This window comes from Argiope bruennichi, chromosome X1, assembly GCF_947563725.1.
Source record: "Argiope bruennichi chromosome X1, qqArgBrue1.1, whole genome shotgun sequence".
Lineage (NCBI taxonomy): Eukaryota > Metazoa > Arthropoda > Arachnida > Araneae > Araneidae > Argiope > Argiope bruennichi.
Window position 1 is genome coordinate 29,439,853 of NC_079162.1, and position 27,798 is coordinate 29,467,650.

General features: G+C 27.7%; 1 protein-coding gene across 9 annotated transcripts in view; it reads right to left on the reverse strand.

The window, feature by feature from the left end:
* The window catches only part of LOC129958101 (histone-lysine N-methyltransferase NSD2-like), a 175,610-nt gene that overhangs the window by 88,849 nt on the left and 58,963 nt on the right, over window positions 1-27,798 (reverse strand). For 5 of the 9 annotated variants that reach the window (XR_008783143.1, XR_008783144.1, XM_056070292.1 and 2 more), the window contains 13 exons: window positions 24,112-24,147; window positions 23,887-23,922; window positions 23,478-23,513; window positions 22,708-22,743; window positions 18,114-18,149; window positions 17,892-17,929; window positions 17,661-17,694; window positions 17,278-17,322; window positions 16,865-16,900; window positions 14,460-14,495; window positions 10,595-10,626; window positions 8,409-8,583; window positions 744-764 (listed from right to left, as the gene is read on the reverse strand). Coding sequence is in view for 7 of the 9 variants with exons in the window: in XM_056070292.1 (XP_055926267.1) it covers window positions 744-764; window positions 8,409-8,583; window positions 10,595-10,626; window positions 14,460-14,495; window positions 16,865-16,900; window positions 17,278-17,322; window positions 17,661-17,694; window positions 17,892-17,929; window positions 18,114-18,149; window positions 22,708-22,743; window positions 23,478-23,513; window positions 23,887-23,922; window positions 24,112-24,147 (597 nt within the window). In the remaining 2 variants the exon portion in view is untranslated. Of the gene's footprint in view, window positions 1-743; window positions 765-8,408; window positions 8,584-10,594; window positions 10,627-14,459; window positions 14,496-16,864; window positions 16,901-17,277; window positions 17,323-17,660; window positions 17,695-17,891; window positions 17,930-18,111; window positions 18,150-22,707; window positions 22,744-23,477; window positions 23,514-23,886; window positions 23,923-24,111; window positions 24,148-27,798 lie in introns of all 9 variants that reach the window. The other 4 variants (XM_056070293.1, XM_056070296.1, XM_056070294.1 and 1 more) reach the window with 4 other exon arrangements.

Below are 27,798 nucleotides of genomic sequence, written 5' to 3' on the forward strand. Positions count from 1 at the left end.
TGAAAGAAATATCAAAAATGAAAAATGAATGAATAAGTTATATGAAAAAAAAAAGTCCACCTTTTTCACACTTAAAATATTCACCAATAAAACCATTAATTTATTCAAAACATTTTATCTTTTAAACCATTTTAAAGATGCATCTGGGAATTCGAAATAAAAAAAAAAAATTATAACTTATATGTTAAGAATACCAGATCTTATAAGATACAGAACAATTATGTTAATGTCAGCCAAAAAAATATGAAAAAATACAGAAATTTTTTTTTATGGTACATTATATATGTATAATTTCAAAATACGTTATTCTATTTGTCTACTGCTTTCAATTAATATTGCACATATTTCCAAATCTAATATCAAATAATTGCAGAAGCCAATCAAAATTTGCTAAAACTAGAATGGCAATCATTAATTACTTACCTAAATACTTAAATATAGTAATGTACTAAAAATTACATTTGCCTGTAAACTAGACACTTCAAATGCAAAGTTTATAAATAGCCGTTTTTAATAACTTTCCTGTTAAACTTAAAACAGAATTATATAACTAGTGTATTTATGTCATTATAAAAAGAGTTACCATTAAATAAAACACACACACACACACATAAAAATTTATACATAATTTCATGTATAAATTTTTATGTGTGTGTGTGTGTTTATTACTTCAGATTTGAAATCCTAATTTCACTGCAAAATACAGAAAACAGTTTTAGATTAAAATCTACAAGTTTACTTACTTGAATGTTCATCTGATATGTCTGGAAAACATATGAAAATATTAACGTCTCTTTAAAACAAACTACATTTTAACTGACTGACTGACAGATCTATTTAAAAAAATAAATCTTATTCTACTGAAAAAACACTTTTATAGTAATAAAAGATAAAAACATTTATCTCTAACATTTTATTAAACATTTTACCAATAAATTTTAGGAAACTTTTTTGAAATTGCCCAATTTAATTTGACAGTTTCTTTTTATTAGCAATTATTTCATATCATAGTACATAGAATAATGCAATCTGGAACTTGTTTATACAAATATAAACAAAGTGACTTGGTATATTATTTGCAATGTAAGTTTAAGGCAATCTATTTATATTTTCAAAAGAATTCTCTAGAATTACAATCCAAATAGAAGTACAATAAATACTTTAAAAATACACAGGAAATTTATAACTAAATTTAAAAAAAGTATGTTCGCCTAATTTCCCCTTCAGCTATTTTGTTTTCTGTACTCATTAGATGTTTTGTGTATCAAAATCTATCAACATACTGATTCAATTTTTTCTTATAATTCTGAGAGTCTACAGAACACTTGAGATGATTTCCATATTAATGGATTTCACATAATTTTATCCATCTAAAACTGATAATTTTAGTTTATTACTTTAAAACTGTAATATATAGATACACATGTGGTGCATGATGCGACACTAAATAAAGAAATATCTAACTCATTACACAGAATAATTTTAAACAGTTAAATAAATGTCTCCTTAGTAGCAAATCAAGCAGAAAATAAACAATACAATCTTTTCCAGTAATTTAAAATTGTAATTAATAATCGTGATCTTTCAGCTCCCATTCAGAAGTTCCATAACCATGCATTCTTCATCTTCAGCATTTCAATCAAATTTTGCCTGCAGCTAATAAATTATAGGATTCCTTCCAAAATAGACATGAAATGAATTGAAATAACAGATGCTACAGTGAAATCAGTCAATAATTGTCTTTAAAAACTTATTCCTGAAAATGTGCAAATTGGTGTTTACAAATGGCTGGTAAAATCAACAAAATTTAGAAACTGAAATCAGACAACATATTATGATGTCTTCATAGATCTTCTTAAATTGTCAACATGTTAAAATTTGATAAACATTATGTATAGATTATTCTCAATAAATCAAACCTTATAGTTTTTAAACTAACACAACTATAGCCTGAGTACTTTTTGTAAGCATGTCAAGAACAAATTTTCTGCCTCATTGTATTGGCAATGGTGCGGCAGACAAAAGTGCCAATCTTTTCTTTTACACAGCTGTTAAAGTGTTCCGATAGCTTTCTGCTTTACAGTTTGTTCTTTCGACATTTTTTCTCTATTTTATTCTCAATTATATATTAATTTGTTTTTCATAAAGTAGTGCTGATGCACCTTTTTTTAAGTTCTGCTATCATGAATAGGCCTGATGACCGGACACAATCAAAGATTGTCTACAATGTGTAGAATGACTTAAAAGACTTGGTCTCATCCAAACCGAATGCTACAGTAAGAGAATTGTTTTTGCAGATCCAGAAAGTAACTGCAAAAATGTGCGGCGTTTCCTACAGAACGGTTCAGCAAATCTGTGCAAAGGCTGATAAAACTGCAGCTGCTGAATCTCTGAACAAAATTGCAGTCAAGAAAAGAAAGGCACGAGCAAAGCCTGTAACATATTTGGATGATTGTCAAAAGCGCTGTGTGTCAGACTGTACTAGAATTTCATGACAGATGTGAATATCCAACAGTGGAAAAATTAAGAACTTGCTTGGAAGAAAAAAAATTAATTTTTCTGGATGTACAAATTATGGGCGATTTTGAAAAATTTGGGATTTTCTTACAAAAAAATGCAATGATGGTTGGTCGCAGATTTTTTAATGGAAAGAAACAGCATCATTGTTCCTTGAATGAAATTTGTAAAAAATGCAAAGCTAGAAATGATTCTTTATCTGTGATATACCTTGATGAAACTTGGATAAATGCTAATAATTCACCTAAATATGTTTGACAAAGTTCCACTTCCAAGGCTTAAAAGTACCATTGGGGAAAGGATCAAGATTCATCATTTGCCATGCTGGATCTGCTGATCTAGGCTTTATTTCATCGGCAACACTTATTTCAATCCAAAAGTATAGTTGATTACCATGAGTAGATGAACAGAGAAGTTTTCAAAACGTGGATTCTCAATTTACTTAGAAGATTGGAGGAAACATTGTCATGGATAATGTGAGCTATCATTCGGCATATGCTGAAAAAAATTCCCTCCACAAAAACAAAGAAATCTGACATTGTGTCATGACATCGGAGCAAAAATATTCCTCACAATGCTGCCAAAACCAATCCAGAATTATTGAGCACTGTAAAGGAGCACAAAGAAAAATATACAGCATATGAGCTTGATCACTTAGCATACAAAATAGGACATGAAATAGTGAGACACCCACCCTATCACTGAAAGTACAACACTATAGACCTTATCTGGGTGCAGGTGAAAGGTGAAATTGCAAATAAAAATAAAACTTTCAGAATTATAGATGTTACAGAATTGCTCAAAGAGCTGTTAAATGCAACAGTGGATGGGTGGAAAATGTGTAAAGCATGCAGAGAAAATACAAGAGGACTTAGTTAATTCTGGTATTAGAGACGATGCAATCGAAAGAATTTTAATCAATTTACAAGATAACAGCTTATTTCAATATGAAACAAGCAAAAATTTACTTTGATAACCATAACGATGTATAAATATATATACATTTTTCAAACTCAAAAACGCAATGTTTTAAATATATCAAATTTGGTACATAATTTTATAACTATAACTTTTATTTCAGTCAGTTATTTAAAAGAAAAAAAAAAAAAAACTTATCTTAAACAGAAATTTGATTTTCAGATATTATTGCCCATTTGCCAGGGATTAATTGCCAAAAGAATTGGCCAAGAATCACACGGTAGATACAGTAAAAAATGCTAAATTCATGCCAAAGATTATTATTTTGTAACTATTCTACACCATGCAAGGTGTTCTTAGCACCTTTATTCTTCAGCTATTTTTTTTCCTTTATTTATTTAAGAAAATATCTCAGATTTAATGATTGAATAAAATTGCTTGCTTACACTGCCATCTTAATTTTTAACGTCAAAATTTTTTAAATTTTCTTTACATTATAACAAACAGTGTAAAAATATTTATAAAAGCTTTTATTAAATACCATAGAAAATCTTCGATGTTACTGTATTTCAGTAAAAGACAAGCTTTCAAATATAGATACATGATCCAACTTTTTCTTAATTCCATCTTCTTACTGAAACGTGCTCTAATTTCAATTCAAACAGTTTGCAGCCTTTCTTGCAAACAGTTTCAGCAAAGCAGTGAAAAACAATTTCAAACATTTTATATCTTTAGAAAATACAAGCCATATTGAGCAGTATGTAAAAATTGTGATAAGGAATTTAGTACTTAAAAATTGTATCTTATAGGTTTCATATTCTATATTAATTTTCTTATTATTAAGTTTGTAATCTTTCAGACATTTTTTAATAATTGTATTAAAAAAAAACTTTTACGACATTGACCTGGCTTAACCACAATATATCCAGATAATTTGCCAAAATGATATACACATTTGTGGGTCAAAAATTACTCCACTTGCTGATTACTAATTACTTAAGATTACTTCCAATTTAAATATACTAATTTGGAAAGACAAGACAAAATAAAAAAAAATCCCTCCTTTTTCTCAACATACAGATAAAAAATGGCCAACTGGTCAGAAATATAATGATGGGAAAAAATAGACTGATATATTCCACAACTGTATTCAGCTTATAGTCATTAAAAAAAAAAAAAAAAAAAAAATGAAAGTTCAGTCTCGATATAAAAATTTCATTCTCCCTCTCTCTCCGCATTAAGTTTTAAATATTAAATTAAGATTAATAAAATTTATCTAATTAAAGTCATTCCACAACTTCCAGTCACACATTCCTTCCAAATGAAACAAAAAAAAAAAATTGTTTCAACATACAATTCTTAGTTTGTAATTATCACATTAACCTTCATACAGTACCATTTTGATGAATTGCAATAGTTCGATTCAAATACACAGCAAAAGGTTACTTTATAGAGATTCAAAAACATGATATTAACAAGTGAAGAATTTTACAATGAAAAACCTGTCCTAAAACTATTGAAAATTTAAGAAGTACAAATATGAGAAGGATTAGAGTTCAAGTTCCACATGCATACTAAATATTCCAGAAGAATCTTTTTTAAGATTAGTGATTTAAGAGTTATTGAAATTTCATACACTGTGTATTAATTACTTAAAAGAGCTTTGCCAACAGTACCTGAATTTTACTGTAACTTTTTCTGCTTATTAAACAGCAATGAGCATGAATACAATATTTGGTTTCAAGAATTTCTAGAATAGATTCTTTTTGAAAATTTATAAATGGAGGCCCACAGATTTTAGAAAAGTGAAAAATCTAAATGTTAATAAAACGAAACAAAAAATCATTTATATTTTCCATTTTCAAAATCATGATGGATTTTAGATTAGTTTCAGTTAAATTAATAACCCATCTCCGGATTTTGATCTTATCGGATGATGAGAAAAATATTTACCCTACTCTACACCCACTCCACCTTTTTTTTTTTTTTTTTTTTTTGCTCATTAATCATAGGGTAAAATTGTTGGGGGTGGGGACTAACAGAAGCTTCACAAGACAAATACATGAAAAGTTTTCAGAAGAATTGATAAATGATTTTAAATTAGGCCAAGATATTAGCATAAACCCACCATGACTCGATTGTAGATTACTGATTTAATATATACAAATCTCCACACCATTTCAGTGGTGAACATAATAAAAGTCTTAATGACTGATACTATCTAACATTTTCCAAAGGAAATCATTGTTCCTAACAAAGAAAAAGAAAAGAACAAGAATCAGGATTAGAAATAATACTTACGGCAATAAGTCATAAAACCAAAAAGAATAAGCTGAATGTGAGTTACTTACAGCTAAAAACAAATATTTCATTGTACAGATTGCATGTACAAGCAAGAAAAATAAATATGAAAAAAAAAATCAGGTTTATGAATAGTACTTACTGCAATATACCATAATACCAGGATGAATGAGCCAAATATGAATTGATTTATAAAAAACAATTTTTAAAAAATATGTACTGAATGTTTATATTACATTAAAAAAATTGCAGAACATTAAATATTTTTCATACATAAATAAATTATGACATTTGTGGCTGAACAAGTAAAGAGTACCATAAAAATGATGAATTAGGACTAGTTTCATTTAGTTCAAATACACATAACACGTGCACTGCTTGTGATTACAAATATTCAAAATTTTCTATCCTAGGGAAAAGATCTCGTAACTTCACACAACCTTGGCGAGTCAAATATGCTGTTGGAGAACTGTTTTACCGAGACTTTTCATTAAATTTAGTCAGAATCCAGGAAGACAGTAAATCAGGAATTAGAAAATAAAATGCCACAGGTGTTTCACAAAGGAGTGGCAAAACATTGAGGTTATTGACAGATCATGATGACCAATAAAATCCAAAATGGATTTTTTTTTAAAGTAAAAAATAACCATCTAAAAATTTTTGGAAAGATAGAACTTGCTAGTATCTCAGAAGATTCCAAGCCATTTTAACAGACTAAATGTGCATACAGTAAGAATGCATACCATGAAACTGTTTCTGAAATCATGGCACAAAGAAAATATAAAAGACGTAGGAAAAGTTGCAAGAATAAAAATCAACAGTGAATTTATGCAAAGAGCACTTGAGATATTAAAATATAATATAATCATGGCATAAAAACGAAATTAATCTCAAGAATGATGAAATTGGTGTCTGGTTGTTGGTAAAATTGGTTAAAATCTGTGTTTCCGTGCAAATGTTTCATGCCTGTAATAAACTTACTCAATCACATGGGCAGCCAAACATAAGGAATTCTTTCATGTTGGCTATAAGACTAAAATATGTAAAAGAAAATCTTTAAGTGCCTGTATGATTTGGTGAAACGCAGAAGATAAGATCTTAGTTGGGGGGGGGGGGGTACACCTCTATCTTAGTGACAAATTACTTATCAAAATAAGATAGTCCAGTATTTCCACAGCCAGCAAATTCCCTTGATCTCACTCCACGAGTCTTTTTGATCAGAAGAATTTTCTAGAGGCAAAAAGTCAAGTTCAGACGCACAAAATAAGGCAAAAAGTATTGCAGAATAAGGCAAAAAAAAAAAAAAAACTGATATTTGCATTTGCCAGAAAACTTGATTCAATAACAGCAACATAAAAGCTTGCAGGTTCATATGCTGTTTAATGGATTGACTCATATTTTGTACCTATAATTGGAATGCACAAGCAGGAAAGTTGGAAGAATCTGCATATCCAAAAAGAGTCCTTCATGGTGGATTAGTGCAAATTCCATATAATGCTTTTGTTTACTCGCTTTTTGTTGAATGCCTACTGTGTGTCCACCACAAGAACACTTCCAGACATATATGATTACGGCGGTGGCTAAAGAAACAGGGTTACTGTATGAAGAGTTCATTCCGCATAGATAGAAATTAATTCAAGTTTCTTGCATTCGCCTGTTTAGCGCCAAATTGGCGATATTTGATATTATTGCACTCAATTTTTGAAAACAAATTTAAAAATAATTTGAAACTGAGAAATCATTTCAATACTCGGAATTTTCAAAACATCGGATATTCCTGTCATATGTATACAAAGAACAATGCAAATCAAATAGAAAAACTGAATTATTTGTATGTCTAAAGACTGTATAAGAAAAAAAATAATTAAGAAATCTAAAGAACGATAAGAAATAAGAATCGTATATGGCAAAACAATAAATGTCTTCATTTCATTTGTTTTAAATTTCTAAAAAAATCTAATTATTTCAAAGAAAACTTTTTCTCACGAACTGTCATTTCAAATAATAGTGATAAATGAGCTTTTTCTTTTCAATGTATATTAGTAATCATAAGCAGTGTAGCAATAAATACATAAATTGAAAATTCTTCACTTCCAATGTCTCTTCAAATTGACGCCAAGAAAAGAAATAACCCCCGGACTTTCATCTGATTCCTCGAATTTGAAATGGATCTTCCCTACAGAAACCCTTTTCTATAAAGTATAAACATAGACATTTGTCTGGAAGTGTTTTCGTGGTGGACACACAGTATTTCAATGAACGCCTATTTCAATAATATATATCTAAATTTCTTCTGAACTAGAATACAGATATGATTTATTGCAAGCTCAATCAAAACTTGATGGAATGGACAAGCTTACAGCTTGGTTTTAAATTCTAGTATCCTAGTAAAAATTATATAGGATTTGTCTGATTCTTTCAAAATATGAGCTTATCTTTCAAGTAAATCTCTCCAAAACCTTTCATTTCTTAGCTGGAATTTTCTTCCTGACTGAGAGTATATTTTATAGTCTTAGGCTCCAATAAGAATACCAAATACAAATGGTTTTATCTGAACTTATTCTTTCATCATAAAATGAGTTAAAGAACTTTTTGAATACAGAACTATGGAATCCTAAAAATAATATTTTAAAAACATGGTCAAATAATTACAGATTAAATGTTGTCAATACCTGAAGAACATTTTGCACATTTGAAATTTTCTGGTATGTTTGTTATGCCAAGGCATTCCATATGAAAAAATGTTCCACATATTCCACTACATGTAAGGTCAACATTCTCCTTATCACACACATCACATACTTGGGAAGAATCATCTGACAAACGAATTCGTTTTGAGCAGTGAGCCTATAAAAGTAAACATAGCATCCCATGATGAGATTAAAAATAAAAACAAATAGTACAAAACAAAAGAATAAAATTGTATCTTAGATGCGAGATCATTAATGGATGAGAATCATGAAGCTCACACAGATTACTAATTTTTAATTAATTTATATTAAAATGAGTGGGAATAAAAGATCATACGACAAAATGTAAAATGTTTGATAGCTATTTTTAGACGAAGTAACGATTTTTGAAATTTACAGTCAAATATATTTCATTTAAATAATAGTAAAAAGAACATACAAAAATAATAACTATTATTAATTTTCGAAGTTTTATAGAAAAATCATGGATTTTCGAAATATTAGTTCAGAATTTTTATTTCCATATAAAAAACTGAAACAAAGACTCCAGAGTTCATATATATTTGTTACGCTGAATAAAAAAATTAAAATGCAGGTTTTCCCCAGCAGTTCTTTCTTCACATTTTCTCATATCACAAGTAAATACACGCATGTGCTAATAGTATTTGATAATAGAGAACTAATTCCCCTCTATAGGGAATGAAAATACATCCATAGAAGACATTTTAGAGATAGAAGAGAACCCGAGTTAGCATCAAAAATTCCTCCCTTTTCAATAGAAAAAGCAGAAATGCGTTGAAGTTAATAAAATATCTATCTACAATAAGTTAATATAATCTTTCTTGTTTCTGAAATATAATGGCAATGTCTGCGACATTATAAAACATCATGGTTTGAAAAAATTTACAGCAACTGAAAAGAGACTAATGCAAACATTTAGTGATACACAATAAATAAAACATCTATTAATAGGACTAAGAATATGGCAATATAAAGCCAAACTAGTTCAGGACTCTCATTCTTACACACGAAAAAAATTCAAGAACCTTTTTAGAAAACTCAAGAAACCCAAAATTACATACTTTAGACACAAATTCATATAAATTTTCACTATAAATTTTTAAATACATGATTTTTTTTTTTTTTTTTTTTTTTTTTGCTTGCTACTTCTAAAGGTTTAAGGGGAGAGGACTACAAATATTTGTTATGCTCATCTTCAATTAATAAGCTAAAACCTGCAGTTCAAAGTTGATTTCCAGTGCTATTATGTGCTAATTTCACACAAACTACTAAAGGATGCCGATTTCCCAAACACGTCCACAATTTAAAATAATACAAAAAACTTCATACCATTCACATAAATCTTACTTCTGATCATATCTAAAATTTATATATTAAATTACACTGGTTAAGATTCAATTCCTAAAATTATTAAATTCTATAATGTACTGAACACTTTTACCGGCCGACTTCAACTCGCTTATTCGTAGATTTCTGCAATCTAAAAATCTTCAATTTCCATCCTTTTTAAATTGAAAACACTTAGTTTATCTGCAATGTATTTCCCTTTGTTGCAATTTTCATCATTTTGACATTGTAATCTTTGGTTGCCTTTTGGGGGGTGGGGGGGGGAGTACAATTTTTGAATTGAAAAAAAAAAATTGGTTCCCAATTTCATTTATTTTTCAAGGCCCTAATGAAAAATCAAGAAATTTCTTAGGGCACCAAGTATATCCAAATAAAATCCAATGGTTTTGAAGGATATTCAAGGTCCATGGAAAACCCACCGATGCTTTAAAAAAACCTCACATGGCGATTCTATGAAAAAAATACTGAATACTATTAAGCATGCTTTTGTTCTAATCAACAGATAAAGTTAGGATGGTGCAACACCTAACTATGATGACAGATATCCCAATTGGCTACAATTAGATAAAATAAATTTGCCGCAGTTGGAACACAAAATTTTAGAAATAAACCCATGTACAGAATTTGAAATTAGATTTGGGTAGTGTTCTACAAATTTGGTGGTAATTATTAATTTGTAATATTTATCTGATTTAATTATTTTTCAATATTTATTCATTACTCAGAAAAACAGCAAAATAAAATGTAAACTTTTGAAAAGAATAATTCATCAAAAATAAAAGAAAATACATGATACATACGCTTTTATCAAGACAAGTTCCATTAGAAGTTCCTAGAACATAAAAATATTATAAACACTTAATAAAAACACAAATTATTGATCCTAAAAAAACTAAACTGAAAAATCCTTTAATATGGTTGAAAAAAACAACAACTAAATCCTTGAATATGATTGCAGAAGTGCATCACTTTTTATTCTTTTCAATACATAAAAAACATTATATATAAAAGTAGACAAATGTTCTTTCTTCCTTTCTGAGGTGTGTAGTGACAAACTGCTGTAAAAATTAAATACTTTTAAGTACTTTTTAAACATCTTAAACCCAAAAATTAAGCACCTCAGTATAAGTGTGCATACATAAACTGCATATTTTCTAATCATAGCACCCCCCCCCCCTGTTTTATAATAATGCATATTTTTTATTAAAAAATAATTCTTAAAAATTTTAAATGCTTATTTTTTAAATTTTAATTTTAATTTCTGTATTTGCACAATGTCTTCTATTGTAAAATTATACCTTTTTAGACTTGACAAAAGAATAGAAATAATCAGAAAAATGGAGAAAAAACTATGAATACTAAAAAAATTAAGTCAACTTTTATAAGATTTAACAATAAAGATTATGAGCTTCTCGCAACATTTCTGAAAATTAAAATAAAATATCAGAGAAATACAATAATTCTAAAAATTCCAAAAGTGATGTGGAAGCTCAGCTTGACCACAAATTTTGTATTTGATTTCTATGCAAGCAAAAACAATTAAGATCCAACATGGCAGGATGGAAAATGCATTAAGTAATCATTCTAGGTAGTACTCATTATATTAAGTAATTTTATTTGCAATCTCATAAAGCTAAAAACTAAAGCATACCTATGGCTGCCATCATATGACTGGCAAAACTGCCATGAAAATGATAGAACAATGCCATGTTCTAAACAAGTTTTTTAAATACTCTTTTAATAGAAAATAATGACAATGTTCACAAATGAGCAAAAAAAAAAAAAAAAAAAGCAGAAAAGCAAAGAAAGCGTTTTTTTTTTCTTTCCCCTTTTTTCACTACAATTTTAACAGCTGCAGAATAACGTGATTCAATGATTCGAAGAAGCAATATCATTTTGAATTTCATTATAGTAAATAAAACACAAACTTTTGGACACAAACTGTGTCTAAAATTAATTTCTCAGAAATTATTTTTTAAAAATTACATTCAATCAAACAAAATTTTTTATTATTTTAAGTCTATTCTTTATTTAACCTTAAAAACAGTTTTAGAATAATTTTTATGCAATAATACACTTTGATGTTATGATGAAAACCCATTAAAATTCTGTTTTTTTTTTAATTAAACTTCAAATAAAAAGTTTGAGAAATCTATTCTTAATGTCCCTTTAATGCTCAAAAAATAATTTCCGAAATTTCATGTTCCTAACTTTAAAGGTTTTGTGCTGGGCATTGCTGTGGACAAATTTTTATATATTAAAAGAGATTTCATTAGGAAAAAATATTATAAAAAATCTGAAAAATAAATTTGAAAAACTTTCTATTATTTCTTTAAAATTTTCAAGTACCAGATCAGCAAATCCCCCCTCCCCCGTAGTCAAGACAAATTTGACATAATTGGTACAACAACAAGTAAAAAATTTTCAAATGGATGGGGACATTCAATAAACACCACGAAAGATATCAAGACAACTGAAAATAAAAGGCTTTAAGTTAAAATTTCATCACACTTGATTTTACATGATTAAATAATGTAATTACATACTGCAATTCATTTCAATTCAATATAATACAGTTAAATACTTGTAGTAGGTCATTTCAAGCGATTGCTCAAAAACAGCATATTAATGAGAATGGTGATCGAATACGTTAGTATTTTTAAAGCAGCTTTTCCCATGTTCGATAAATCGCTGTGGGGCATTCTGCTATTTTTATATTTCCCACTGATCGGGCCAAATTGCATATTCTTCTTTAACAACACATAAAAGTTTAAACATACACTTACCAGGTGTAACTTAAATAAATTCTTAAATGTCTAAAATTATTAAAAATTAGAATTTGAAAGTTTTTTAATTTGCCATAATTATAGCATAGTAAGCAATTTGTATTGCCCCTTCCAGATAACTATTCCAGTATTTTAATAAATGGCAATGCAAAATGTTGAAGAAAGGGGGAGGGGTGGAAAGAAAGAAAGGGTGGAAAAAAGAATCATTAGGCGTTATCTTATAATGTGCTGCAACCCCTGGTATACTTCTTCGAACTCTTCCCTTTTGTATGATCTTTTTTGATACATCAGATAAATAAGCCTTTATGACCATGAGTTCGAATTATCATATTCACGCTATGGGGAAACAAAACAAAAAAGCTTTCTTCAAGACAAAATTAAGCACTTTTTAAGTATTGGTAGTGGAAAGAATGGCAATGCAGTGAGAAGAGGAAAATGACCTTCGAACTTTCACTTTATCTGGGGAAAGCGAGCGATTAGGGACTTTTTCAAAGGTGCATAAAAATGGCTTTCAAATTTAAACACTTTTCATAATGCTACACACCCTACTTCTGATTTGAAAAAGAGAAAATTTTAGTTAATTGCAAAATTAATATACTTCAAAATAATTTTGACTAAAAATTCACTTTAAAATAAGATTTACAATTTATTTTGTTTGCATTCCTTACACTCGTCTCTGAAGATTTGCACAAGTTCTGAAAAAAAAAAGCATGTTGTGAAAGGTTAAATGAATTCAGTTCTGCACTTTATGAGGATACAGAGAATTAAAGTAGTTTCAATCACGCCAGAATATAAAAACAGTGTCAAATCCACAATTTTGATTCAGTTCCAAGAACAAGAGAATGGAGAATACAGAAACATTCTACGTAAAGGTTTATCATACCTACTTTTGTATCAAAAATTAAGAGGAATTAATTTTTGATACAAAAGTAGGTTCAGCAATAATGATATATAATTTGTAATGCAGCACGAATCTTAGGTATCTTAAAAGAATGTTGTAAGCATTAAAAGTGTTTATCGTTTTATTCAGTGAGGGAAATTCAAAAGTCAAATTTTCTAGAGCATGTGTAGAATTAATTAAATAAAAATGGAAATTGGATCAGGAAATAAAATCTTTTAGAATGAAATTAATAAAGACTAATTTAAGATAAAGATTATAAAATTAATTAGAATTTAAAATAAGATATTATTTATATAAATATGTGTGTGCACGCAAGATTTCTTGTTTGGGATATAACAGAAAATTTTAAAATTGCAAATTAAAAAAAAAACTTTTTTTATTTGCATTTAATTAATAGAAGAATAAACTTTTCTGAATACACAATCATTTAATATTTAAGTTCTGTTAAGCATTAAAGTTTAATTAAAAAGTATTTAAAGGATCCATGAAATATCCTGCAGGTTGAAATATAGCAAAAATCATAGATAATTTTTTACAATCTTTAAGTCAAGCCAACTATAGCTAATAATTTTGTGACTTTTTAAATGCATGCTTGGGAGGGAAGGGGGAGATTTTAACAGTATTTAAAAAAAAAAAAAAAAATTGCACACAGCATTTGACATTAAAACATAAATCAATTTTTTTTTTAAAATCACAAAATTAACTTAAATGCCCGATAATAAATATCAGCATGAAAAGAATTAAAGAAGGAATGAGTTTTTTTTAAACACACTCCTTTTGAATCTTCATACTATTGCGCTTTGTTTAGAATACATATAATCGCAATACTGCTATCTTCCTTTACATAAAGGTTAATTGAAATGGGTCATAGATGATCAGAAACCAATTTCATGAATTCAGTAATTATCAATACAATCCTTAAGTCATTTTTACAATAAAAATCTGAAAAAAGTACAACAAAATCTTATGTCTTCTTACCATATAAATTGGAACTTTTTCGTTTAGCCTTTTTACCTGCAAGTATATAAGAAAGAAAAAAAAAATCAGTAAGAAAAAATGTAATGAAAAGATATTTAAAACTGGCATAAACATCCTTTTCTTTTCCCTTAATTGTCTACCACATATCGGGAATGAGGGATGTATTGTAGGATATATGTGTCAACTTCCCAGCTGTTAACTATGTAAAGTCATGGGTTGGGAAGGGGGGAGCTACACGGTTTTCTCCTGCTTTCATAATCACATACAAAAACTAAAACCATCATTTTAAAACTAAAACCACCATTTTATTGTTCCAAAGATATATTTACCAATTAGATACAGATGTAGCTATATTAGAGAAAACACATTAAATAATTTTTATTCTTTCAATGCTTCATTCCTGCATTTTTTTTTTATCAGTATATTACTGCTAATGTTGCTGCTTACTGATCATAAATAGACATGAAATGATACACTACTTTATGTAACAAGCATATAAAAAAAACTAATGCATTTTATTACCGATAAATGAAAATCGGCTTTCTTGCATGCCCTACCAGTAAATTGCACTCTATACAAGCACATTTTAATTACAAAAGATTTCATTAACTTCATTAACCCTTAACTGGGGACATGCAGTCTGCGAGACAGCTAGCGATGCATTTTCGGTCACCCCTATTCTATTTTTAGTTCAATTGAATGGATTGACCCTGTAGCTTCCTGTTTTGTGACCTTCAATACACATGCACTTTTTCAACCGATTTCAGCAGATGCTTTTTTTTAAATAATTCAGTTATTTCTTTAAACACAGTCTCTAAGACCGCATCTCCCTGTTATTGTCCCAGTTATAAACAAGGCTGAGCAGATGGTACTAAAACTTGGGCCCCGAAATATCATCCAATTTACTAATCCTATATTGTAGCAGTGCTCCAGACACTTTTAAATGAAGCAGAAAGTGATTTTATTGATAAGGATAATTGTATAGAAGTGCTTTTCGATGAAAGTTCGTATTCAACCGATTCTGATGCGCAAGTCCAAACATGATTAATATTTCTAGTGATAATGTATTTTGAAAAATTTATGAAATATATTGATACACCAAAATATATATATATATATATATATATATATATATATATATATATATATATATACACATACAGAATTTATAGGTTGATTTTTATACTAGTTCTTAACCTGTATGTTTAAAATGCCCTAGAAAACCGTGCTATGGAAGTCACACAAGCTGATAAAAAAAGGGGCAATTTTACCCATTGTCAATTTTTTTTTTATTTTTCATATAATTGTTGAATTTTTACATTATATTGTCTTCTATATATCTTCATATACTGTAAAATTAAATATGATTTAAAAAGTAAAAAGTAATATGTTTTTTCAAGAATATTATTTATTGTAACATGCAATTTGAGAAGAAAATGTATGTTCTAACGCATTTACTTTTTTCAATAATGTACTTTGAAAAATTTCTAAAACATCTGTATATCAAGAAAAATGTCTGCAAAATATATTGGCAGTTTTTCATACTAATGCATTAATTAGAAAACTTAATTTGAGTATAAATGAAATGCAGTCACCTCCCCAGTTAAGGGTTAACACATGTATACAGGATATCGCAAGCATTGAATGCAAATCCAAGAACATCACTCATTGCTTTATTCAACATATCTAATTTCCACTACTCTATCACTTCTTTAAAGCTGTTTATTATATATATATATAATAAACTTTATTATATATATGACAATGAAAATAATTATTCCATAAGATGTCTTTAAGAAGCAAAAACTGTTTAATAACCAAAAAATTATACAAGTGTGTGTTTGCTTAAACACAACAAAGCTAATTTAATTAAACTGGTATTCAAAATATGTAACATTTATTAAGCAAATACATTAAATAGAATATTAAAATCCATAAAAAAATTACAAATCATAATAGATCTGAATGCAATTTATTAAAAACCAATTATATTTAAAAGTTAGAGAACAGATAAAGGTTAATATTTGCATTCACTTTGAAAAGTTTGAAAATCTTTTTTAAAAGATAAGAATAGAGCTTGAATTCATAAATAATATTTGATTAATCCCGATTCCACATATAAATGATATTAAATAAAAAATAACAAGAAATTATTTAAGAGACGTTGTAGCTGTTCTATTGTAGGGCATATGCAGGCATTACCCTATTATCTACTCACATCACTATGCATTTTGCTACCCTAACAAGCAGACTTAAGATACATTCCTATATCTTTAATTACTCTTAAAAATCATTGAAATGAATTAGCAGAACTTCAGGTTTTGAAAAATTCAGTAATTATACTTAATTACTTGTTTGTGAAATAAAATGCTAAAAGAAAAAGCACAGCATAAAGTATATCTTACCAGTTACAACAGTTCTTTTCTGTTTCACAGTTATATCTGTAAATATAAAAAAAATAATTACTAAAAAAAGGAAGCTTAAAAAATTGTTTGCAATTCTGTGCATAGTGCAGACATTCATCCCCACCTCTATTCGCTTAGTTAATACTGTTTTGGTATCAAAATTTTGTTGGATGCACACGGGCATTACATAGCTGTTAAAGCACATCACTCCCCAAATTCCTTATAAAAAAAAGCTGAATATGTGCATCAAACATAAGTTACACTCTTCTTACTTTCATTACTGCTAAGAATCATTAAAATAAGTTACAAAAGAGCAATCTTTTATATCTTGAAAAAATCAATAATTATCCATAAACGCTTGCTTTGCATTTAAAAAAAAGGAATATTGAAAATAAATACAACATACATCTTACCTGCTGAGGCAGAATTTCTTTTCTGTTTAGCCCTTGTTTCTGTAACTGTATAAAACAGAAAGATATTAGTAAGTAAAAAATATTATGCACATAGAGATAATGTTTAAAATCCTACAGATCAGTATACAACCATTTTTATTTTTTTATTTTCACCCTAATTAATTGTCTGACATCTCTGCAACCAGAAGTGCAAAGTAGGAAGTATGTGTGCACTACACAACAGTTCTTTATGAACTTCACTCAACCAATAGCATATAAATATTCTCCTAACTACTTGTCCATTAAAAGACGGATTTGTGCACAAATGTCCATTATAAGTCAGATTTGTAAATGCTTCATATATATTTACAAAAAACATTTAAAAAGAGCATGTCATATCTCACCATTTAAAACGGAACTCCTCAGATTAATTCCTTCACCCGCAAGTAAATAAAACAGAAAGAATTAATACACTACAGAACAGAAAGAACCAATGCCTTCAATATTGTTAAGAACAATTAAAATGTGTAAGCATAATTTTACACTATCAAAATGTCAGTAATTATCCTTAAATGATTGGTATTTGTTTATTAAATGAAATATTGAAAGAAAAAGTACAGCATTTAATATATCTTACCACTTGAAATGGAGCTTCTCAGTTTAACCCTATAATCTGTAAGTAAATAAAAGAGAAAAGAAATAGTACACTTCTCCTATATTCAATACTATTAAGAACAATTGAAATGAGTAAGCATAATTTTACATTCTCAGAATTTTAGTAATCACCCTTAAATGCTTGATATACGTTTATGAAATGAAATATTGAAAAAAAAAGTACAGCATATAATAAATCTTACCAGATGAGACTGAACTCTTTTGTTTGCCCTTTGCGCCTGTAAGTGAATAAAACAAAAAGCAATTTAGTATGAAAAAAAATATTCTGCATAAAAAGATAATTTCATAATACTACTGGTGTGCACTACTCGGCTCTATTTATGTAGTCTGCACAACAATTGTTGTGCAATATACAGCTGTAAACTATTTGTACAATAAACTTCAGATGTTAGCACCAAACCTTAATTACATCCTAGTTTAATCCAATTTTAAAAAATTATTCAAATGAGTTACAAAACGGTGGAAAATATTTTAGTAAATGCAGCAATCATCTATAAATCTTAATCAAGGTGCATAGCATAAATTTAAATTAAAAATAAGCACTTTTAGAGAAAAAATAAATGACATTAATGTAGCATTTTTTATTGTAGAGCTGTGCGTTTAGTGAAACGAATTTTTGGGTATTAAATAAGTAATCAATGATATTTAAATATAACCATAAAATGCCAATAGAAGCTGCTTAATATTTTATCATAAACATTGAAACTTAATTACTTTGAAATAATCTTATTAAAACATTTTCATTATATACCTTGAATCATTTATCTACACTGCAACAGAATTTTTTTATAGTGCTACTTCATTAATATTTCAATTCTCTGAATTTGAAAAAAAAAGTAAACAAATCTAAAATATAAAAATCATGGTAATTTCATTAAATACATAAATAAAATTTTGGTTTGCTGTATTTTTTTTAGTAATGTTTCCAAATTCTTTTAATTTGCTCAATTGTCTCCCAGCTCAGATTTTGTTAATAGCAATACATTTCTGATATGATGAATGGATGCATTAATATCGTATACAATTTCAACAATTTCCTCTTCTAAATTTTTTTTTTTTTTTTCTCCCCATAAAAAAGTAAAGAAGCCCGACTGCAACTTTGTTTATGCCATTGGCAGCTATTTCTTTAACCATTTCTTGTCAGCAAATTATATAATAATTTGAATGGACAGCTGTTACTGATTCTTTAAACATGTTTACTGCATGACAGTTCTCAATATACTCAATTATTTGCAAATGTTCACTCCTATTCATAGACTATATGTTGAGAAATATATTTCTGGCTCAAATTTTCCACTTCAATATTTTTAATGTTGAATCCTCTTTCGGCAGAATCTTGTTCACAAGAAAAAAATGAAATCAATTTTCAAAATTCCACATTTTTGTACTCTTAAATCTAATGACAAAAAAAGTGATTAGATTATTATTTTGTCTTTTAACTTCAAAAATTCTCCCAATAAAGTCAAGATGATTTGGCAAGGCAATCTATAAACTTCATAAGAATAGAATTCTCATATTTTTCCTTTCATATGAAAGTACAATACAAAACATGTTGCCTCACACTAACTTGTTCTTTAGAGAAATATAAGTCTTTCAATAATTTGTCCTTTCTTATGTCTGCATTCACATTATTAATTGTAGAACATAAAATGTATTATTAGAAAAATTAAACTGGTATTAGCAATTTAACTAAAGAAATAATTCCAACTGAGAAATCTTTTAAAAACACATCAGGTTTTTTTTTATCCCCTTATTAACTTAATGTACATCAGATGCATAAAAAGGTAAAAGCCTGTCATCACTGATACATTTAGTGAAATGATTTAATGCACTCGGCAACACATGTGAAACCAACAGAAAGGTAAAATCAGAAATTTTTATTATGAAATATACAAATGTTACTGGACACTTCATGAAGCTGTTATCCTATAAGATCTTTTTTTCTTAAAAAATGAAATAGCAGCTTCCTGTTTATGTAAAAAATATATATATTTCCAAGTAAGGCAGTGCCATTTTTAATTCATCAAAAAGTTTATTAATTTTTTTGGTATCAGTTTTTTTTAATTGGTTTATATATATAATGCCTATAAATAATTGCTCATGATGCACTGAATTAATACTCGCAATTAATTTGTGTTTGATACTTAAACTGGTGTTTATTTACAATTTTAATAATTTGTACATTTGTGTGAATCTAGCATACTGAAAACAAAGGAGAGAATTTGATGAAAATTTAATTTTGTCGCCCTTCATTGTTTTTCTCTTTTATAAATAATTTTGCTAATATTTCTATACATACTGTCATATTTTAATATATAAAAATACTTGTTCGATGCACGTCATTTTGAAATGTATTTTCTGTTCCTAAAACAGATTCCAGCAACAGATTTCTATTTAAATATAGTAAAAGATTTATGTTCCTTTTACTTTCAGATATATATATACAATTCAAGCAAATTTTTTATGCTTTAATGATTTGTAACATCCAAAATAATTTTTAATACCTTCATGCATCAAGATTAAAAATCATAAATTACTGAAATCCTTATGAATTACTGAACATCTGTTCGGCAAGAGATGCTAATCGTTTAATTTTAAATACCTCTTATAGCATTTTTCCATATTTAACTAATTACATTTCAAGTAAGTTAGTAAACAAGATATTTATTATTGTCATTAAAAAATTCAGTTATTTAAATTTCATATTCAGAGTAGATATGCTTAATGAAGTAATCGAATATTGTCAACATTTTGAAAGCACTGTTATTAAATTCTTTCTATACGAGTTTTATAAGTCAAAATTTCATAATGCATTTCAAAAATTTACTTATGTATATACATTGTAAAACAAAAACTAAACTTGTTATAATATTTGATTCATTAAAACTTAAGCATACAAAAAAGTATTATATATCCATTAACGTCATAAATAATACTTAATTTGAATATAAAACTTTAGATATAATTAATTTTAGCACTTGAAATTCTTAAAATTTTAAATTAATGTACATATTTTCATTCAAATATTTTTCTCTTTCAAATCGATAAAAAATTTAATAAATAAATGATTTTTTAAAACAATATCTTGTTTTCTAATATTTCATATTATAAAAGTTCACTTTTATTCAAATTCGGAAACTTCATAAAATTAACTTCAAATTCTATACAAAATCTTTTTAAAGGAATCCAGCAATCAAAAGTCATTCATGAAGAGCTGACAATTCCCATCCCCCGAAAATACTTCCCAAGATAACTTGCTTTGCAATCAGCACCATTAGTTTGCAGCAGAAACAATCCCAAATCTGGCATAAGAGTAAAGAAGCCAATTTAGTAGTGAGAGGATAAAGGTATATCTATGAAATGAAAGAATGAAAAAAAAGGGGAGGAAACAGCACATTATGCGTCTAATCTTGAAATGGATCTTTTCTCACTAACCTTTTCAATTGCAAATAAATATAGAAAAAATACTGTATAAAAAATATGCATGAAGAAATAATTTTAACAAGTCTTCAGGCCTGCTACAGAAATCCCTAATTACTTAACTAACCTCTCTGCTATCAAAAGTGTATTAATCAACTGATATTTATGTCTTCACTTTTTGTTCCATCTTCTCCTTCAAACTATTTGGCCATTAAAAGTCGAATGTGTGCACAAGGCATAAATTACAATAATGCTAATGTTCATTTTTAAAAAATAATATTGATATGAACATTTAAAATTAATGTTTTGACAAATGAAGTAGTTATCTATAAATAATAACATTCTTATAATGATAGTCTAAAAAAAGTACAGCAAACATAAATAATCTCGCCATTTGAAACGGAACATTTTGATTTAATGTTTATACCTGTAAGCATATAAAACCACAACCTCCAACATTCATTAATCAGTCATCAGCAGCGCTTCTCACCAATATATTACATGTAAAGTTGAACCAAATTATTGAAGAGTATAAATTTCCAAAGAATTTTAATTATACAAAATAATTTCAAACATTATTAAAAACTATTTAACAGGCATATCTTAATGACTAAATATATGACTAAGACACAATTCTTAAAACCAATTTTGTTGATCAAACAAATTTTTTAAAAAATTCAAATGTCTAACAAATCAAGTCAATGCTCAGTTTACCAAAACTTTCCCATATGCATTTTTGTAACAAGAACTCCAGTATTTTTATATTCATACTAGAACAAGATTCCAAAGAATTTTTTTCGTAAACATGCAAAATTTCGTTCAATATCAGCATTACTGTGACCGGGGATTCAGAAAAAGGACAGTTTAAGTGATTTTTGGAATTTTCAAGATACATATATACGTATATAAATTTTTGTAGTTTTTCTGTAATTTGTCACTATATACCCAAAACTCCATTATTTTCAACTTTTGTACCTGTTGGAGGAAATTTAAAACAGAAAATAACCAACATGAAAAGAAGTATTAAAAAAAAAAAATAGTTTGCATTTGTTAAAGAATAGTGCACACATCCAATTCTTTTCACTAATTACTTAGAACATTAGCAAAATTTGTTAAAAGGATGCAAGTTACGCAATATCTTTGCATGTCCCTCCCCAAATTCCCTGTAAAAAAGTTGAATAAATGTATAAAACTTAATATACACTCCTTTTACTTTCATTACTGTCAAGAATAATTGAAATAAGTTATGAAACAGCAGAATTTTAAGCTTTGAAAAATTCAATAGTTAACTATAAATGCTGGTTTCATATTTATGAAATAATATATTGAAAAAGTAAAGCATTTTCAGTATCTTACCCATTGAGACAGATCTTGTAGGTTTAATTTTTACACCTGCAAGTATATAAAAAGAGAAATTAATCAGTATGAAAAGAAACATATTTAGTTAGCAATTGTTAAATCCTGGTGCAAAAATCCACCCCCCCCCCCTTCAATTAATTCTTACCAATTTTTTGGAACAATAACTATATTGTAGGATAAAAGTAGCCATTACTGAACTGTTATCTATGCAATCACTCCCCAATTTGCTTGTCAAAAAAAAATTAATATATACACCATACTTATTCTACATTGATGAAAAGAAATGCTGGAAAAAAACGTACAGCATACTATGTCTTACCAGATGAGACAGAATTTCTCTGCTTAGCCTCTTCTCCAACAAATGTATAAAACAGAAAGAAATATGAAAAATATTATGCATATACAGATAATGTTTATAATTCTTAAGACCTGGTATACATATCCAATTTTTTGTTTTTACCCTAATTAATTGTCAAACATCTCCGCAATAAGAAGTGTATTCTATCATATTGGGTGCACTACACAACAATTCTTTTAGTATTTTCTTCAACGAATTGCATATAAACATTCTTTTGAATATATGTCCATTAAAAATCGGATTTCTGTACAAGGCTTAAATTACATCAAAGCTGTTTCTCTTTTTTGAAAATATTATTGAAATAAATAAATAAACTGTGGAAATTAGCGTTTCAACAAACTGAGTATACATTTTTAAGTACTTGATAACATTTTTAAAATAAGTAGAGAAAAGATATACGTTGTCTTACCATTTGAAGTGGTAGATCCTGGTTTTGAATTTTCATCTGTAAGTATATTAAAAAAAATCAGAATAAAAAGGATAAAAAAAATTGAGTTATCAATTCTTAGAGTCTGGTGCATATCCATCCAACACCCTACCCCATTTATTTACTGAGCTGCTATCACTCTTGAGTCAGAAGTGTGTAGCAGGACAAATGTCTATATTACCTAATTATTATTCATGTACATGAAACAGTAGTCTGCTTGTTCAAAATTTCAATATATGCACCAGGTGTAAGCTACACATCTTCAAATTCATTATTATTAAGAATGATTTAAATAAATAACAAAACCAGAAATTTAGGTTCTGAAAAACTTTATAAATATTTTAAAAAAACACCACTGAGAAAAAAAAAAACAGCATATCATATATCTCACCATATGAAAAAGAGTCTTTCTGCTCAACCACTTTACCTATAAGTAAATAAAACAGAAAGAATTAATACATTGATTCTACCTTCAACACTGTCAAGAACAATTAAAATGAGTAAGCCTAATTTCACATTCTCAGCATTTTAGTAATCAGCCTTAAATGCTTGATATATGTTTATGAAATGAAATATTGAGAAAAAAAAAATAAGTACAGCATATAATATATCTTACCAGATGAGACCGAACTCTTTTGTTTGCCCTTTGTGCCTGTAAGTGAATAAAACAAAAAGCAATTTAGTATGAAAAAAATATTTTGCACAAAAAGATTATTTCATAATACAACTGGTGTGCACTACTCAGCTGCTATTTATGTAGTCTGAGCAACAATTGTTGTGTAATATTCTGTCGCAAACTACTTTTACAATAAACTTCGGATGTGAGCACCAAACCTTAATTACATTCTAGTTTAATCCAATTTTAAAAAATTATTCAAATGAGTTACAAAACAGTGGAAAATGTTTTAGTAAATGCAGCCAGCAGTCATCTATAAATCTTAATCAAAAATAATGATTTGATGAATATTAATCAGAAAATAATCAATTATATTTCGAATTATTTGTCTACACTGCAACTGAATTTTTTTTTTTAATGTATACTGCTACTTCATTAATATTTCAATTCTCTGAATTTTTTTTTTTTGGGGGGGGGATTAAGAACGTAAATAAACAAATATAAAAATCATTGTAATTTCATTAAATACGTAAGCAAAACTTTTCATCTGCTTTATTTTTTTTACAAATTTTTCAAAACTCCTTTAATGTGCTCAATTGTCTCTTAACTCATTAGATTTTTTTAGAAGTGAAACATTTCTGATTTTTTGAATGGCTGTATTAATATCGTATACAATTTCCTCTTCTAAATTTTTTTTCCCCTTATAAAAAGATGAAGCACGACTGCAACTTTGTTTACGTCATAGGCAGCTATTTCTTTAACCATTTCTTGTCAGAAAATTAGGCAATAATTTGAATGGAAAGATATTACTGATATTCTCAGTTCTTTAAAAAAGTTTACTGCATGGATCCTATTCATAGACTTATGTTGTGAAACCTAATTCCGACTTAACACTTTAAAGGGCCATTTTTTTCTAGTCATATTATGTTAAAATATTTTTAGGCTTGAAATTAGTATAAGAAAAGGGATTCATTTAGCTTATTAGATAAATTTAATTTGATTAATTAATTTGGTTAATTAATAATTAAGTAACAAATCAAGACATATTGTCTGAGATAAAGAACTAAAGCATCTATGTTTTTGTCTTTCTAAAAAAATTTGTCAGAACTGATGTCAACCTACATAATTTCATACGAAGATTGATAAATTTGGTGGGAAGCAAACTTCCCAAGGCCTTAGAAAGGGTTAAATTTTCTACTTCAATATTTTTACTAATATTGATTCGTCTTTCAGTAGAATCTTGTTCACAAGAAAGAATGAGAAATGTTTTTGAAATTCTCCACATTTTTGTAATCTAAAATCTAATCACATAAAAAATAAAATAATTATCTAATCACTTTCATTAACTTCAAAATTCGCACAATAGAGTAAAGATGATTCGACCAAGAAATCTATACACTCCATAAGAATAGCAACATCATTGTTTTATTCTTTCAGACATTAGTACAACAAAAAACAAGGTGCATTTTTCCCCCACACCAACTTATTTTTTGCTAAAACAAATATTTCTCACTGATGTACAATTTATTTAAGAATTATTCTTTATGTATTCCATCACTTTGAAAATAAGCTATTGACAATCTCAAAGCAAATAACTTCACCAGATATTTCTTTAGTGGAATGCAAGTCTTCCACTAATTTGTCCCTTATTATGTCTGCATTTATTTTATCAACTGTAGAACATGAAATATCTTATTAGAAAAATTAAACTGGCATTAATAATTTACCAAAAAAAAATAATTCCAACAGAAATATTTTTTTTTAAATTTAAAAAACACAATCATTGCTTTACTAATTTAATATACATCAGATGCATAAAAATATAAAAATCTGTCATTACTGCTACGTTTGATGAAAGGGTTTAATGTAATTGGCAACACATGTGAAACCAGTGGAAAGGAAAGAAACGAAATTGTATTATTAACAAAGTATGCAAATGTTATTACACATATTTAAATAAATTGTTATTATCATTCCTTTTGGCATAAAAATTAAGGGCAAGACCATGAAAGTCAAGATTACTTTTTTTTTTAAATCCAAGAATCTAACACATGAGCATTTTATGTTTCGCACTATAGTAAAATGACTTGCGAGGCATTTCCAAAGTTTTTTATTTAGCTAATTGAACTCAAAATTGGTAAAAGATCCTTTCATAAAAATACATTTATAAATTAGTAGAACAATCTTCCTTTATTTCTTTTCAAATAACTTAATTTATATTTAAATCTGTTGGTAGAAGAGTAGAATAAATGACTAAAATATATACATAATGATATTGCTTGGTTTCCTTCCTTTAGTCCACGTTACTTCAATATCTCTTACTTCAATTCCAATCTTGCATTTTTTTTTTATTTAATTATTGTCAACATGCACTCTAAAAATTACCTTTTCTTTGCTTTCTACGCCACAAGCAAACAGATAAATATCGCTGGCACTTATGTAGCTGTTTCAAAAATATTTCAGATTCCCTTTTCTAAGTCAACACATGTCAAAGAAATCCCTGTTGGATGCGTGTGTGTAATGATCTATTAATCTAATTTAAATCTTCATTAATTTCCAAATTTTTATCTTAATTTAGTCCATAATAACCATTCTAAAATTGTCTCGTATTTCCCGATCCAATTCTACTTTTTATTTAAATAATTCTAAATGTGCTATATAAAATTGATCGCTTCAGACTTTGCTCGAGCTGCAAGTGAATGGATAAAAATCCTTAATGATTACCACATTCTTTTAAAGATACCTACATTTTTCTTTCCTAAGACTATACATATCAAAGAAATCCCTAGCAAAATCTCATAGCAAAATCACCAAAGGAAAAAATTTCAGTCTTTTGCCTTTACGTTGCAATTTTAACAGACATCAGTTTTATCATTGCTTCTTGTACATAAAATGCCTACAACAGTGAAATAAATCAGCCTGCAATAGTGAAATAAATCAATGTTAAAAATTCAAAAGCGTCTTTATTCAGTAACGCATCTACTAATATATTTACGCACAAAAAAGGGGGGGAAGGGAGATTCTTTGAGATGTCTAGAACAAAACTCATAAATAAAATAACAGAACAACTTTTAAGGACAAAATATGATGGGATTACTCAAATTAATTCTAATATCATTATAATATTCATAGTTATGTAATATTCATCAAGTAATAGGGAAAATATGCTTCAATAACTAGATTTGCTCACTAAAATCTTAATATACACACACAAGGTGTCCCAAAAAGCAGTGCATCCCATTTCAAATTTCTTTAAATAAGATAGAAAAATATTTTTCAAAAAATGCTTTGGTTTCTGTAGATGTTAACAATAAATAAAAAACATTAAATTTTCTTAGAGAAAAAAAGACCAATAAGTAAAATATTTCCTTAAATGCATCAATAAGCACAAATATTCACGCTTTTTTTTTTTTTTTTTTTACAAAATATGTATGATTATGATCATTTATAAATTTAGAGGATCTTGTCACAAATTTAGAGGATGACCTTGATTACAGAAATGCAAATTTATTCAAACTGAAATAAGAAATAAAACTTATTTGCAATCTTCTCCTAAGCCATCTAGTAATGAAAGACAAACATGTGCATTGTGCTTCAGAGGCGACTACCTTTTTTTTTAACTGACAAATATAGGAAAATTTCTGAAATATCTGTAATTTGCTTTCGACTTGGATGCAGCTTCGGTGA